Source organism: Arvicola amphibius, chromosome 7, assembly GCF_903992535.2.
Source record: "Arvicola amphibius chromosome 7, mArvAmp1.2, whole genome shotgun sequence".
In the NCBI taxonomy this organism is placed as follows: Eukaryota; Metazoa; Chordata; class Mammalia; order Rodentia; family Cricetidae; genus Arvicola; species Arvicola amphibius.
Window position 1 is genome coordinate 21510607 of NC_052053.1, and position 14287 is coordinate 21524893.

At 44.4% G+C, this 14287-nt stretch overlaps 1 protein-coding gene across 3 annotated transcripts in view; it reads right to left on the minus strand.

Moving 5' to 3' along the window:
* Positions 1-12877: 12877 nt before the first annotated feature.
* Tank (TRAF family member associated NFKB activator) overlaps positions 12878-14287 on the minus strand; it is a 78728-nt gene continuing 77318 nt past the window's right edge. For all 3 annotated transcript variants that reach the window (XM_038337688.1, XM_038337689.1, XM_038337687.1), the window contains exon 8: positions 12878-13695. In XM_038337688.1, the coding sequence (XP_038193616.1) occupies positions 13519-13695 (177 nt within the window). In that variant the 3' untranslated portion in view covers positions 12878-13518. The remainder of the gene's footprint in view (positions 13696-14287) is intronic.

Genomic DNA, 14287 nt, shown 5'->3' on the forward strand with positions numbered 1-14287 from the left:
GAAAACATTTTTAACACCATATTGTTCACCTATAGCACCTTTAGATAGGAATCAGTCCCCCCCCCCCACACACATACTCACACTCATACAGAAGGCCGCATCTATTTTACATTCACCTGCATTCCCAGAGCCCTTCAGAGGTTCGGAGAGGACAACAGAAGTCTAACTGTTGTGAAGGCAGTCTAATCATTAGACATATTTGGTACAGCGTCGTGAGTTATAGCGTTTCTGCGCTTGAGGGTACGGAACGCCAACGCCACACCTGTTCTGGTTAGTTCTACTTACAGAATATACGTATTTCAGAAAGGAAGCTGGCGTGTTGCAGGAGATTAACTCACTATCCCCTGAGATGATGAAGAACTTGGACAGTTTTTAAAGGGACATCTTCTTTCCACTAGCCGTGCCCGCCATGCCTGTTTACTGAGCCGCGGTCTCGTACTAGTACCTCCTCCCTCTTCAGCATCAGAAAGCGATGGCATCTTTCTTTTTTTGATAAATTCACTGAGTGTTGCCTTCACACTTGACAGTTCATCAATACTTGAATTTACACAGCGTAGATTCCTTGACTACTCATAATGACCTAATTTTTGGAGGCAGGGCCTCCCTGTGTAGCCCAGCCTGGCCTGGAACCTTGGTTCCTCTGTCTCTCCAGTACTGATATCATGGATGTGTGAAGCTGTATCCACCCCTAAACAAGCTTTGGTCATTAACAGCAATTAACTGAGACAGACAGGTGAATTGAGAAAGCAATAGTGATCTGGATTCTTTCAGCTGGAAAAGTCTAAGTAGTATTTGAGGACAAAGCAATGGAAGAACAAGTAGATATTGCTACGCCGAAGTCTATGTATAAATATTGTCTATATATTTGTAAATATGAAAGACACTGGGGATATATCTCAATGGCAGGCATATAGTAAGTGTGAAGCCACGGGTTCAATCCTCAGCACCCGGAAAATGGAGGAGAGGAATAACTTTGCGATGGCTAATCTAAATTACTGCCAAAAAAATTTGATAATTAAACCTATGCATTTATGATAAACATTCCGAATTTTAAAAAGTATATCATAATGTCAACAGTATCAAAACAATCTAAAGTCAGACACTTTCACTGTATATAATTATAGTATTATAATTCTCTACCTTGACAGATGACAATTTTAGAACATTCTAAATACAACTTCTAGTATATGCACTAAAATAAAATGTAACAGATAGACAACTCACCATAATATAAGTAACACATTCAAATTTAGTAATTTATTTTCCAGGTGGAAACCAGGCTTCTTGGAAGACTTCACACTATGCCAAATGGTCTGATTTCACCATAGAGGTAGGCACAAGGGGACTAAATTTACCTCTGTGTAATTTCTGTTAGCTACATTTTACATGCAAATGTATATACAGCCATGCTAATGAAGTTAGAGAGAAAGTTGGCAATCCCATTTTTCTGTTTTATTCAAAAGCAACTTTTCAATGACTTTCTCGCTTTTTAAACCTTTCTTCATTTAATCGCAAGAAAACTGAAAAGCCTAACAATGCCTTCAAATTGGATCACAAGTTAAGAAAAACAATACTTATGCATAAAATTTAAGCTCAGCAAGATCATTTTCTTCCTATACATTTTAGTCTTCTGGGCATAGACTGCTTCAGCTGAGATCAGAGAAAGGTAATCACATCTTAAACACGGCAATGGACTGATCCACACACGGTTTCTTCAGAGGGAATAAAAGGTCAATGTCCCACATTGCCTTGAATGCTAAATTCATCATCATCATTCCAAATATTTTTCTAGGAAATGTAAACAGATACATTTAAATTTTACATGAGTATTTCCCGTTAAGATGTTAGCATTTAAGCTCAAAGCCTATATTAGCAAAAGTGTGCAGTATCCTTTCGATTGGAACATTAATAACCTCAAATTTGTCTCAGACTAGAAGTGCCCATAGAATGCAAGAAGGAAAGTGAAAGCTAAAGACACAGTTCATGAGCAATAATATAGAGTGGAGATGCACAACACTCATAGGGGAAAGCTAAAGACACAGTTCATGAGCAATAATATAGAGTGGAGATGCACGGCACTCATAGGGGAGTGGAGATGCACAGCACTCATAGGGGAGTGGAGATGCACAGCACTCATAGGGGAGTGGAGATACACAGCACTCATAGGGGAGTGGAGATGCACAGCACTCATAGGGGAGTGGAGATGCACGGCACTCATAGGGGAAAGAGAATCAAAGGCTTCAAGTCTGCTTTGCATGTCATAGTCAAGTGAGGACACAGCCTCATCTCTTAACAGCCAGAAAAATAAAGACAAAACTTTCTCTCCTTTCAGTGCTAAGGGCAATCAGGATTTTGATGTGAGTTCCAAACTCCTAGAACTTGGAAATGCCAAAGACCCAGAACACCCCCAGAAATAGAGACCTTCAGCCGTGGAAATGTTAGAATCCACAAGATATGGATGGTGTGGTTCTGGGGTACAGGACTTGGTTCACGTACCTGAGACCCTGGGTTCAACTGCTGGCAGTGGGGGTAAAATTCATAGAAGCATTTGTTGGTCACTCCACTCTCACAGTAGGAGAGAGACTCAGGATGAAGAAAGGACTCTAAGTGTTGGAGGGAAAGCCTGCTGTGAGGAGTGGCAGGCCCTCTTGAGGGGCTTAGGTTGCAGACCTACTTAGAGTCACAACTACTGTATCATTTTGTCAGGGAAAACAACGTATTGTGTGTTGTGTGTAGTGCGTGTGTGTGTGTGTGTGTGTGTGTGAGAGAGAGAGAGAGAGAGAGAGAGAGAGAGAGAGAGAGAGAGAAAGAGAGAGAGAGAGAGAGAGAGAGAATTGCATCGGGGTGGGGTGGGGGAACAGGGGTGATACAAAATTTAACAAACTGGTTTTTAAGGAAACATTGAGTGTTGTGTTTACGCATGCTGGGCAACATAACCCATAAACCTTGCTGGATTGCTGCAAACTGCCGTGAGAAGCACACAAATGGCACTGCTGTCAATGGGGGGGGGGGGGGGAGACGAGACAGACAGGAATCAAGGGAGGCAAGCAGCACCCCAGGATGTGAAGTTTGTTCCCACTACAAGCTGTAGTGGAAGAAGCTAACACCAGAAACAAAATGTCACTCCCCAAGGATGCGAAAGCCCTTGCTTTGTGGTGGCTGCCCATGGGAAGAATGATCCACGGGACAGACTGCATGTCCCTCCTTTCCTGGAATCAAATGTATAAAGTCTTTTTAAAAAGTTATTTTTAAACTTCTTGTTTTAGAGCCCATTGTGTTCCATGAAGCGGGCAAAACTCGGAGAGATAACAAAGACTTGATCTACAGAAGAGAAGGCAATAAAGAGCCAGCCCTCTCCAGAGGGTAATTAATCCTTCCTCATTCATCTTAGAAGTCCCAGTTACAGGGAAGGTTAATGTGCAGGTAACTCTCTCTATTTTCTTTAAAATTTTTTTAAACATTTTTTTTTGCAGAATGTTATACTATTAATTGCCAATTTGCATATGTGTGCAGCTGCTGTTTTGGCTCTGAACTCAATCCGATAAGCTGGCTGGAGGTATCACAGAACACTTGGCAGCTTTCCTATTTGAAAAGAAAGCCTCTCCCACCACAGAACAGCTGATCGTCTATCAGCGATAGACCCTGATGGCGTGAATTACAATTACACTACTTTTCACACTAAATCTGGGTGATAGCTACTTGGAAAGAAGTTTCATCATTTTTTACCACAAACTGGAAAAAGAATTACATGGTCATGCTGTGCTTTTAAAGGCAGTTTGGTTCACTTTTGTCTATTTAACACCTAATTCCAAGAAGTCCATAGGCATCCAGAGATCTGAATGGCGCGTAATGAATTCACTGTTTAGATGGAAGATTTTTTAAAATCTACCTCAAATTACATTTATTAACAAGGCGACCAGGAAGTGTTAAAGTTGTTAGACGCTTCATTTATTAAATAATTTGTGGGTATTTTCAGTTGTCATATCTAGAGTCATGGGGTTTGCTTACTTTTTTTTTTAATTAGCAATCCAAAACAATGCTTGTGCGATTTAACAATTCATCACATAATCGTGGGCTCATCAGTTCAGCTGTTAGTATTAGATAATTCGGATAGTTATTTTGATCTGTTTATAAATGATTTGGGTTGCATTGTGCCGCGAGGAGCACTGTGGCAGCCCAGGCAGGTCCTGAGGTTGCCTGTCTTGCCAAGGATACGCTGAGCGCCTCCCAGGAAATGCTTTGCAGGACTGAGTTTGGTGAACCAGGGAGAGGGGCAGGGACCCAATAACTTGATTTCACTTTGTTTGGTTTACTTCATTATCAGTGTACATTTCCTTTCTCTTTGGAAAGCTGTGGGAGGCTCTCGCTTTAAGAGTGTATGTTATTAGACCCTGACATCTCTCTCATTTTCTGAGACTTTAGGAAAGAACTGAATTTTCCTGCTGCAAGAACCCACCAACCTCAGATAGCATGGAGGGCTCTTTCCTTACTCTCCCCCTAGGTTCTCCTCCCTCCTATCTTGACATTGAAATCCATTAAAAGTTAAAGCCACCCTGAGCGGCGGGAGAGGAGCGCACTAATCCTGACGTAGCTAATCTAAGAGAAAAATAGATCTGGTTTTTCTTTTTTTAGTCGCTAGCTTTATTAGATTTCTCACTCTCACAGATTATCCGAAGACTACCCATTGATTGATCGCCCGTAGAGCTGCATTTGGTGGAAAGAAAAAAAAAATCACAGCTTTATTGGCTCCCAGGAGACAAAACAAACAGAACAAGATATTCATATTAATGCAAACAATGCAACAAATGAGGAGAAGAATGGCCGTGTAGAAGCCAGGCAGCGGCCGGGCTGCAAGGGCCCGGGCACCTCAACACTTGCCCAGATCTTTGGCCTCTGAGCTTCGCGGCAGGCCTAGAGGTGGCCTTCAGCTCAGGCCTCAGGAAGGCCTACACTGTCCTCAGTCCTGCTGTAACAAACTGGATAGGACCTTGGGCCTCCTTCTTGGCTTCCTGCGTTTGTTCTTCACAGACCCAGTTCCTCGGCTTTCCAGCTGGGTCAGAATGAGAGTCAAGAAGGCTTGGGTGTCTCTCCCAACCACCTGAGGCAGCAGGAGAGAGACAAGAAAGATGCTTGCTAAGAATATTGGGGTACACCCTTCTCTTAGATTGTCTTCCTGTGGAGGAGATTATTTAAGCTCTCATGGAAACAACACAGAACTTTGTGTAGTCAAAAGCGAGAGGAATAGTGGGCACAGCACATCTGATTCTGAGAGGTTCAGGGTGTGCACACCAGTCTGCATCCCAGAGGCCCTGGCTGTCTGGTGAATGGGAGGCAAAAATCAAAATTCCAGATTGCACATCTATTTCCCTAGACCCTTAGGGAAGACGCTCTTAAGACCCAGTTGTGATGTTAAAAATAGAGTTGCCAAATAGTGTGGGGCTTACTTGTCCTAAAAAGATTATATCTCAAGTTTCATTGAGCATCCTGTATTTTCATTGGTTACATCTGCACAGCTCCTTTACTGATGATGCCGTACTGGTAGGCATCGAGGATCATTCTCTGATGCAGTCCTGACACCACATACACTTTTACCAGGTCTTTCCTTTGAAAACCAGTCGCCTCTATGACATTGTTTTCCAAGGACGACTTGTGAGGCCGGGGGACTCTGATGGGCAGCTTGGAGAAGGCAGAGTCATTGTTGCCTCTTTACAAAGACAGGGGATAGGATTTCTTCCCTGTGGTTGCCTTCGGTTCACACCACATCTCTGGCCATCACAACAGAGCCCTGTCAGCCCTGTATGCAATTGTCTAACCCTTCCTATGGAGCAGTATTGCTCTCTTAGTGTTCACTGGGAAAGAAAACCAAGCTGGGCCTTGGGAACTTTGAAAGCCGAAGGGCAGAAGGAAACCCACTTTGAAAGTTCTCCACGGTTCTCCTCTAGAAATAAATCGCATTTATTCTGTCTTCTAGATGCCTAAGGAAAGGCTTTCAAAATGTCCGTAGGAAAGTCTCATGGAAAAGGAGACCAAACAGTAGTGAGGCTGTGTTTGTGTGTGCACGTGAGTGTGTATGTATGTACGTGTGTGTGCGTGTGTGTGTGTGTGCATGTGTGTGTTGCTTTAGGAAGAAAGGGAGGAAGCCCTATGTTTGCTGCTTACATTTCTTTCCCAGCCTGGGTTAGACAGAGCTTTCTCAAGCAAGCTTTGTCACCCTCTGGCTTCTCTGGATTCCCAGTGAGCTAGCCTGCCGCCTTTTAAGCCAATTGCTTGAAGTTGGATGAATACACCCACACAGGATGCCCCTTTCTCTCTGACACTTAGTGCTATTTAACAACTGCAAATGGAGAAACTATTTGTCTAATGAGATCTGTTGTCAGAGTTGATTCGCCAACACCGGGGGAAGATAATGGAAGGCTAAGACCTCCCCCTGAGCTGCAGGGCCATCAAAGACAAGGAAGGCCAACAGGAGCCAAGTGCAACCTGTAGCTACAGAATGCGTTTGGTTTCAGGATGTGCTTACTTCTGGGCTCACACCGCTTTGCTTTCCTGTTCTTCTCTAGAGGACTCCAACCCCTGTTTCAGAATTCAGATTATCAGAAGTGAGCATTGTGGTTTGGGGGGTTATGGTGTGGGTTACCTGAGCATTGCAGAGGCATAAATCCTTTGTACATTCTGTCCTTCCTGAAGCATCCCAAATGACAAAAATTCATTCCAATACTTTCTTTATTCTCATCTGAGCCAGCCCGAGAAATGCTCAACACCCAGAATGGAGAAGCGCCTCTTCTTCCAATAGCCATGAACTGAGGTCCTTGTGGAGTGCTGGCTAACTCAGTACCTGAACAGCAAACCTCACTCTGGGGCCAGGCTCCCCACCCTCCTCATTACACTTACCTTAACTGTCAGTGTCTTCGAATCAAAAGTCCTTGAGATGGGCAGGGCAAAATTCTACTTTGTGTATATTGGTGTGTGCATGTAAAAGGGATTGTATGGGGGAAAGGATGGATAGCTTGGAGGTCCAGAGAGCCTTAGTTGGGTTCTAGCTAATTTAAGTGCTTCTGAAAGACTCATTTATTCTCTCTGGGTCTAGTGTTGCTCCTCCCCCACCCTCAACCACCAAGAAAACTGAATCGGGCCATATTTTAGGCACTGTTGATATGAAAACAACTATTCATTGAGCTAAGTGGTAACATCTTTTATATATGCTTCCCAAACAAATATCTGTGTATCAGTAAGCTAGCTTTTCAGCATCTTCATTATAGAGTCCTCAGTAAGAAAGGACACACTCTACAGATTATCCGGCCTTTCTAGATGGCAAAGGGATGTGTGTATATTTGTGTGTGTGTGTGTGTGTGTGTGTGTGTGTGCCCATGCATGCGCGTGTGGCACTGGTTACCTGTGAAGGGATTCCTTAGTGAGGTGCCGAGTCTCCGGGAGAGGCGTGAGTGACCAAAGACTTCCACCTTTCACAGGTAGACATGCCCCAGATCGTACCTGCGGCCCATGGAAGGAGACTGTAATGAACCAGAGCTAACGGTAAATAGGCATGGCGCCATCGTTCTGAACATTTGGGCACTTGGTGCACTTTGAAATGTATGAATTCATCTGAGGGGCGTTCTGAGGCTGGAGGAAGTAGGGAGTACTGTTGGTCGCAAGCAGTCACAGATGTGAGCTGGCCAGCCCTTGCACGGTTATCGGTGGTGGGTGATAGGTGAGATCTCTTTTGATCCCAGGCCTTCTTGAACCATAGTCTCCAACAGTCTCTCCCTAAACAGACTTCATTCACATTCTGAATCTGGTTTTTGTCTCACACATACTAAATTTTACAAAACAGAAAGAAACAATAGAGCTTATTAGGAAAAACTTGTCTTGAATAGTAAATTAAGCATAATGGAAAGAGGCACATGTTTTAGCACAGTTCCCCCCTTTCTTACCAATTGAACATTTACATCTTTTCCAGGGCTGTGATTTTCCCCTAAAGTCTTAAGCTGGCGCCACACACTTGCAGCGAATGAGACTTACATCATTTGTGTCTACAGAGAGAGAAATCTTTGTAAGACTGTATCCCAAGTGCAGGGCCTTCCAAAAAGAGTTTTCGGCGCTCACCCCTATCCTGCATTAGTCATCCTGGTGGTGGCATCCTAAGAACCTACAGAACTAACTCATTTCTGAAGACTGGAAATCAGCTGTCAGTGATAGCTGGCTTTAAAGTACGTCTTGCTCACCAAGACCTGTAAATTCGGAGATACACCTGACTACATGCTTTGTTATTAAAAGATATGCCCCAGGTGGAGGCATCTTCGAAACCAATATATTTTCCTTATAACTGGTGTCAAATTGATGTATATATTAAAAAATCTTGGAAAATGATCTCAAAAAGGAAGTAACAGACCAATGAGCCATATGTTCAGGGAAGCTATCAGGTTTCCATTGGGACCAAATTTCACTTCACCTTTTTGTCCTCATGTGCAAATAAAAACTTATCTGTAAATATGCCATTCAAACAGCCATGCAAATTTGTGAGGTCCAGGGGCTGAGAGAAAACTATCCTAGGTCCACAAAACTCAAGCGGATGGAAGGGAAAATAATTCTGTTAGCTATTTGATATGCATAAGGCAACAGGGAATCGAACCACATAATTTCGCACCTTCAAATGCCACGCTTCTGCAGAACTAGTTAACGAAGAAAAGGCTGATAAATAGTTAATAAATAAATTCTGATGTCGATGGAACCGCCGAGCTCAGGTTTACATTAGTGAATGTAATTTTTCCCCTTGCTGTTAGATGGATTGCGATTTTAACAGATTCATGGATTCTTCCAAATGCAGGCTAACAGGCTAGCAGTGGAAAGCCCGTGATGGGCCGAGGGCAGAGGTCTCGTCCATGGTTTTCCAGAGGAGGAGAAACCAAAAGTACTTCTTCTTACCAACACAAAATACTTCATATAACCCTTTTTAGAAATTTAAAATTTTTTCAGCATTTTAGTTGATCCTAATAATTTTGCATTCATTAATTTATTGGTATGCCTGGGTGTATTTTAAAGGGAAAAATGACTTACAGTGAGCACTCCTGTAGCTTTCCATATGATTAGAATGAATGAGAACTGAAAAACACCATGAGTCACTGAAGCCACTTGATTTTACATTGATGTACTTTTATTATGTACAATTATTATTCCAATGGAAGGGGTAAGGCAATAAGATAAACGAAACCTTGCGTATGCAATAAGCCTCCGCGCAATTGTTTGCGTCAAGTTATGCCGGGGTAAAAGTTAGTGGGAAAATAAAGTTATACTGCGTGGGCTATCTTTCAGCTGCTTTACTTTCATTTGTCACCTATGGTTAGAGGAAAGTTTTATCGTGTTAATTTTAGGCACCTGGCTAGCAAAATAGCCCGGCGCCTTAGGAGAAACCAGCTCTTTGTTTCTGGCTTCTGGCTAAGCCACTTCAGCCATAGGGACATCAACGTGTTTAATCCTAAGAAGAGTTGATGAAATGATAGTTGCAAGTGTTTTTCTGCTCAACCAGCAACTCTGCGGGTCAAAGGGACCGCTAGGAAACCTCCGCGGGCTTCCCAGCGGGCTTCAACAGGTATGGCTGACTGCAGCCCCGACTCAGTTTATGGTGGATTTTCAGGAGCTGCTGTTCATGTCCACAATCTCACAGGCCAGAACCCTGGGCCAGCCGAGCAAAGAAGGACGCAGTGCACCAGCTATGTCCAGGCCCCCGTCATCGGGTACCCCGGGTCTAGGGAGGGTGGCCGCCTTTGAAAGGCGTTCGTCGTACCCACCACGGTCCTAGGTGGTTCTCTCCGAGCTATGTGACGCAGAAACCCCTTTAGCCTAGTCTTGGGGTCAGGAGGTCAGACCTTGGAAGTACAGCTAATCGTAAGGCCCTCTCTGGCTTATTAAAGCGCAGTCGTGCACAGGGCCGGGTGCTGGGGTGCAAGAGTCGCAGCCCGCAGCCTTTGGGGGGCTTGACCTCGCCAACAGCTCAGGCGAGGCGGGCGCGGCGGCTCGCACCGCGGTTGGAAGCCTGTAGGGTGAGGAAGGTTCAACTCGGGCCGGGAAACCGGAGCGGGGTGGGGATGTTGTGTGGTGGGGGAGAGGTTGGTCTGGGTCTGGCTTTGCTTTTTCTGGCTCTTTCTTCCACCCGGGGGTGTCCCGGGCCTCGAGCGTCCGCTCTCCTGTAGGCAGGCCCGGCAGGCGTGCACCACAAACGCGGGTCCCCGGCGCCCCATGCGGGCTGCACTCCGCCGGCCAACCCGGGTGAGGCTCGCCAGCGGCGGGCAGGACGCGCGGGAAAGCCGGGGAGCGGGAAGCGGGCGGCGGCGGGCCCGCTGGAAAGGAGGGAGCGCCGCAGGCGGGAGGACGACGCGCGGAGGAGGGAGCGGGAGGAAGGAGGGAGCGCGGCAGGCAGGCGGAGGGAGGGCTGATTAGCATGCAGCAGCGCTCGCGCGCCCGGCTCCATTGTTTTAACACCTCCCCTCTCCTCCGCGCCAATCTGTCACCGTTCAGCAGGCGAACGCTGCTGCCTCAAATGCTGCTCTTCTCAAATGAGACGGATAATTAGTTGCCCCGCACGAATGCCGCACTCTTCTCACCCCTGATTGCTATCACCTTCTTGCTCCTGGCAGTTTTGACACCTCGTAATCAGCCTGCTGCTTTTCTCTTTTCTTCCCGACTTCTGCTTCCCTCCCCCCTTCCTTCCTAGTTGATTTATTTATTTATTATTATCATTTTAAATGCATTCTCGGTTCCTATTTGGACGAGTGCTCCGCCGAGTTAACCTTGCGTATACGTGTGCGCCTATATATGCATATGTAAACTAGGGTGTGTGTGTGTGTGTGTGTGTGTGTGTGTGTGTGTGTGTGCATGAGCAGGGGGCGGGCTGGCAGTTTTGCGGGAAACACTGCTTCCATGCGGAGAGAATTTTCTCCTAAAGATATTTTTGGGACGGGAGGAGTTGGGGAGAGAGACGGGAGGGAAGAGTTGGGGAGACCTCAATTAATGCTTTAAAGATCTCTTAGAAATTAACAAACTGGGGAGTCTCGGAATCTGCTGTCAGAAGCGTGTTTTCCCCTCTCTCCTCTAACAAGCACTGACAGTCTAATTACTGTAGCTACAAGCAGCTGTCGAGGCAGCAGCCCGGGAGCGAAGGCGCCACGGGATGAGCGCTCACCACCGGCCGCAGCGCCCAGCCGAACCCGCCGACCCGCGCGCGGCCCGACTCGGGAGGATGAAGAGAGCGAGGCCGGCACCCGGCAGCCCCGCCAGTCCCGCTAGCCCACGGTGGGCCTGAGAGCCAGCCGGCAGGCTCCCTTATTGTTTCATATTTATAAAGTCTTTACCTTGAAGGTTAAAAGATGTGAAGAAGAAAGGAGGGGACTCGGGGGGAGTGGGAAGAAAATCTTTTAAGCTTCCATCCATCCCTTTTGTACCTCCTCAAGCTCTCCCTCCCCCGGTGTTGGTAAAATAACCACGCAACCCGGGGCTGAGGGGGCGGGGTGAGCCAGGCTGGAGTGTAAGAAAGCAGATGTCCCCGCTGGCAGCAGCCTCAGCCTCCGGGGAAAGCTGCACCGGGGGGGCCATCCCGAGGACATTCACCTCCCACTTCTCAGGCTTCCCGCTCACAACTGCCTCGCCTCGGCAGGGGTGGTTTTCTTTCTTTCTTTCTTTCTTTTTTTTTTCCAGACTCAGCGTTTTGAGCACGTAGCTTTCTTACCTGGGAGCTGTTCTTACCCGGCCAGGCTTGGCAGAAGCCTAGAGGCAGCCCTGGCACCAGCTCAGTAGTAAGACAGAGAGGGACAGACCTGGCCGGTGTCCATTCTACCTTTCGAGCTGTGGCTCCCGCCAACCTCTGTAGTGCAGGAGGGAAGCCCCCTCTCTGGCAGGTCTCTGCCCTAAGAAGTTGCAGCTTGGGGTACTGCTGGAATCTTAAATTCCCATCTCTTACTAAAGTGCTGAGGAAAGGATGGCCCGAAAAGCGGGTAGTGGTCCATTCCGAGTCACTTTCTAGGATGCTGAGGTTCTTTTGATTGTCAGCAAGTCAGTAAGATGTCAACTGTGTGATAGGAGAGGAAAAAAGAGAATTCTTTTCTGTATATCCTGACTGGTACATACTGGGAAGTTATGAGGTGTGTGTGTGTGTGTGTGTGTGTGTGTGTGTGTGTGTGGTGAGGGGAGGTTAGGGCTGAGGGTAGGGGAAAGAGAAGGAAGGGTCTTTGGATAATTGTCTAGGCATTTCCATTCAGCTTAGTGGCAACAGAAAAGATGTACATGCCTCAGAACCCTTCACAGTGAATACCTAATAACCGCTGTGTCACCTTGGTGAGGAAGACATCAATGTGATATGCTTGGCACCTTGAGAAGTCGAGGTACCACTCTCATTCGTCCACTGGGCACAGAGGCCTGCTCAAACTCCCCCACGCTAAACCTTCCAGTATGAGACATTGCTCAAGGACGTTACATTTCTGTTGAAAGCTACAAGTCAATGCTTACTTCATAAAATGGAAGCCGTGTCTCAACGATTTTTAAAATTTGGGGATAGAGTGGGGAGGGGAGAGAAGCCCAAACAGCAAGAATCACGAGGAATGAAAGAGAAGACTCATTTTGAACAGTTTTGTGGCACTGCATACTTGGTACCCTCTTGCAGACGTCTTGAGACCAGTGGCCATCAATCAGGCTGCTAACAATGAATAGCAAATTTCTCAACACGAATTTGAACATTTCTAAATCTAAGTTAATAAATATGGATTCTCCTTACAGGCTTTTGCATTTATTCTCAATAAAAGATTTATTTTTTAGGATGCTTAGTTTGAAAGATCATTTTAAAATTTAAAGTGACCTATTAATGTGTAATAAATGCTATGAGACATGAATCTTATGAACGTTCCCCAAATGTCATTTATTTATTTACCTCGGAAAAAGAGAACACTTTTATTATCACAACACATGTAAATTCTAATATTTAATTCATTTAATCATGCATCTACACACATAGTAAAAATTAAAACCATGTGCATTATTTAAAAAAATAATCTAAAATGTTTAAATAATTTTCACTGGGCAACTAATGTCTGATTCAGTATTTACTTAGATTATTATATTGTTTGCTATTCTCTGTAAATTATATTATGTATCTTAAAAGAACATTAGCTGTAGCATAAATAATTTAAAGATTCAAGTGAAATCCTACACACATTTGATATTACCAAATTTAATAGATCTCATGAGCCAAACAATAAGCGTAGGTATTTGAGATATAAATTATGATTATGTAACTCTAAGTCACATGCAAAATTTGAATTATTATAATAGTGTAAACATGAATATAATGAATTATTTTTATACAAAATGATCTCTCTTAAAAGACAAGTAACAAGTTTAGAAAAATATTCAAATAGCAATGACACTGAATTTCTTTTATAAACCATCTTAAATTTAGCTTAAAAGCAAGTATTCTCCAGCATTACAAATCCAGAACATCACAGAGAGCCTGCTATGTCTGTTTTCAAATGTGCCCTAAGTCTCCCCATTAAAGTGTGAATTAAGATGCCGGAGGAAATCCCCCCTGGAAGTCATGGACGGTGGGAAAGGCTCTTGACAGAATTCACACACTTGAGGTTTAAGGAGTTCCGCGTCTGTACCAGTTAGTACCACTAAGTCAGTGTCTTGGTTAAGAAAGGGCTTCCAAAAGGGCTGCAGGAGACAAACAAGAACATCTTTTGTTACTTGTATTTAAAATCAACTTACATCGAATTTCAAATCCAAATATTTGAATGACTTTTGTATGAGCTTAAATCTGAACTTCCCTATGTCATGTGCAAGAGTTGGCACAACTGAACCACACACCCCTGAATTTTATCTCTGCAGGTTTAAAAACACCGCAGCTTAAACCAGCCGTCATTAATATTCAGTTATCACATTGGCAATAGTTTTCAAACAATGGCCAATACTTTAGGCTTTATTAAGTTCTGTATTTTCTACTTTACAATAGGGACCTTAAATTGGAATAATACATGTACAGGTACACTTTTAGTAAAGGCACTCAAAATACAAATAAACAAATCACATATAATCAGCATTCTGATTTCTTCAAAAAGTTTCTCTTAAAGGACTAAACAAATTATTTGTCAGTTAAAAATTTGAAATATTAAATCATTCAACAAAATTTAACTTGAGACACATTCTCTTGATTTCCTACTTTGTTTCTGTTTAATTCATCTGAAGATGAATAAAATAAAAACCTGCTAAAATAGTTGCCAATTAAAGAACTATGGAAAATTGTAAC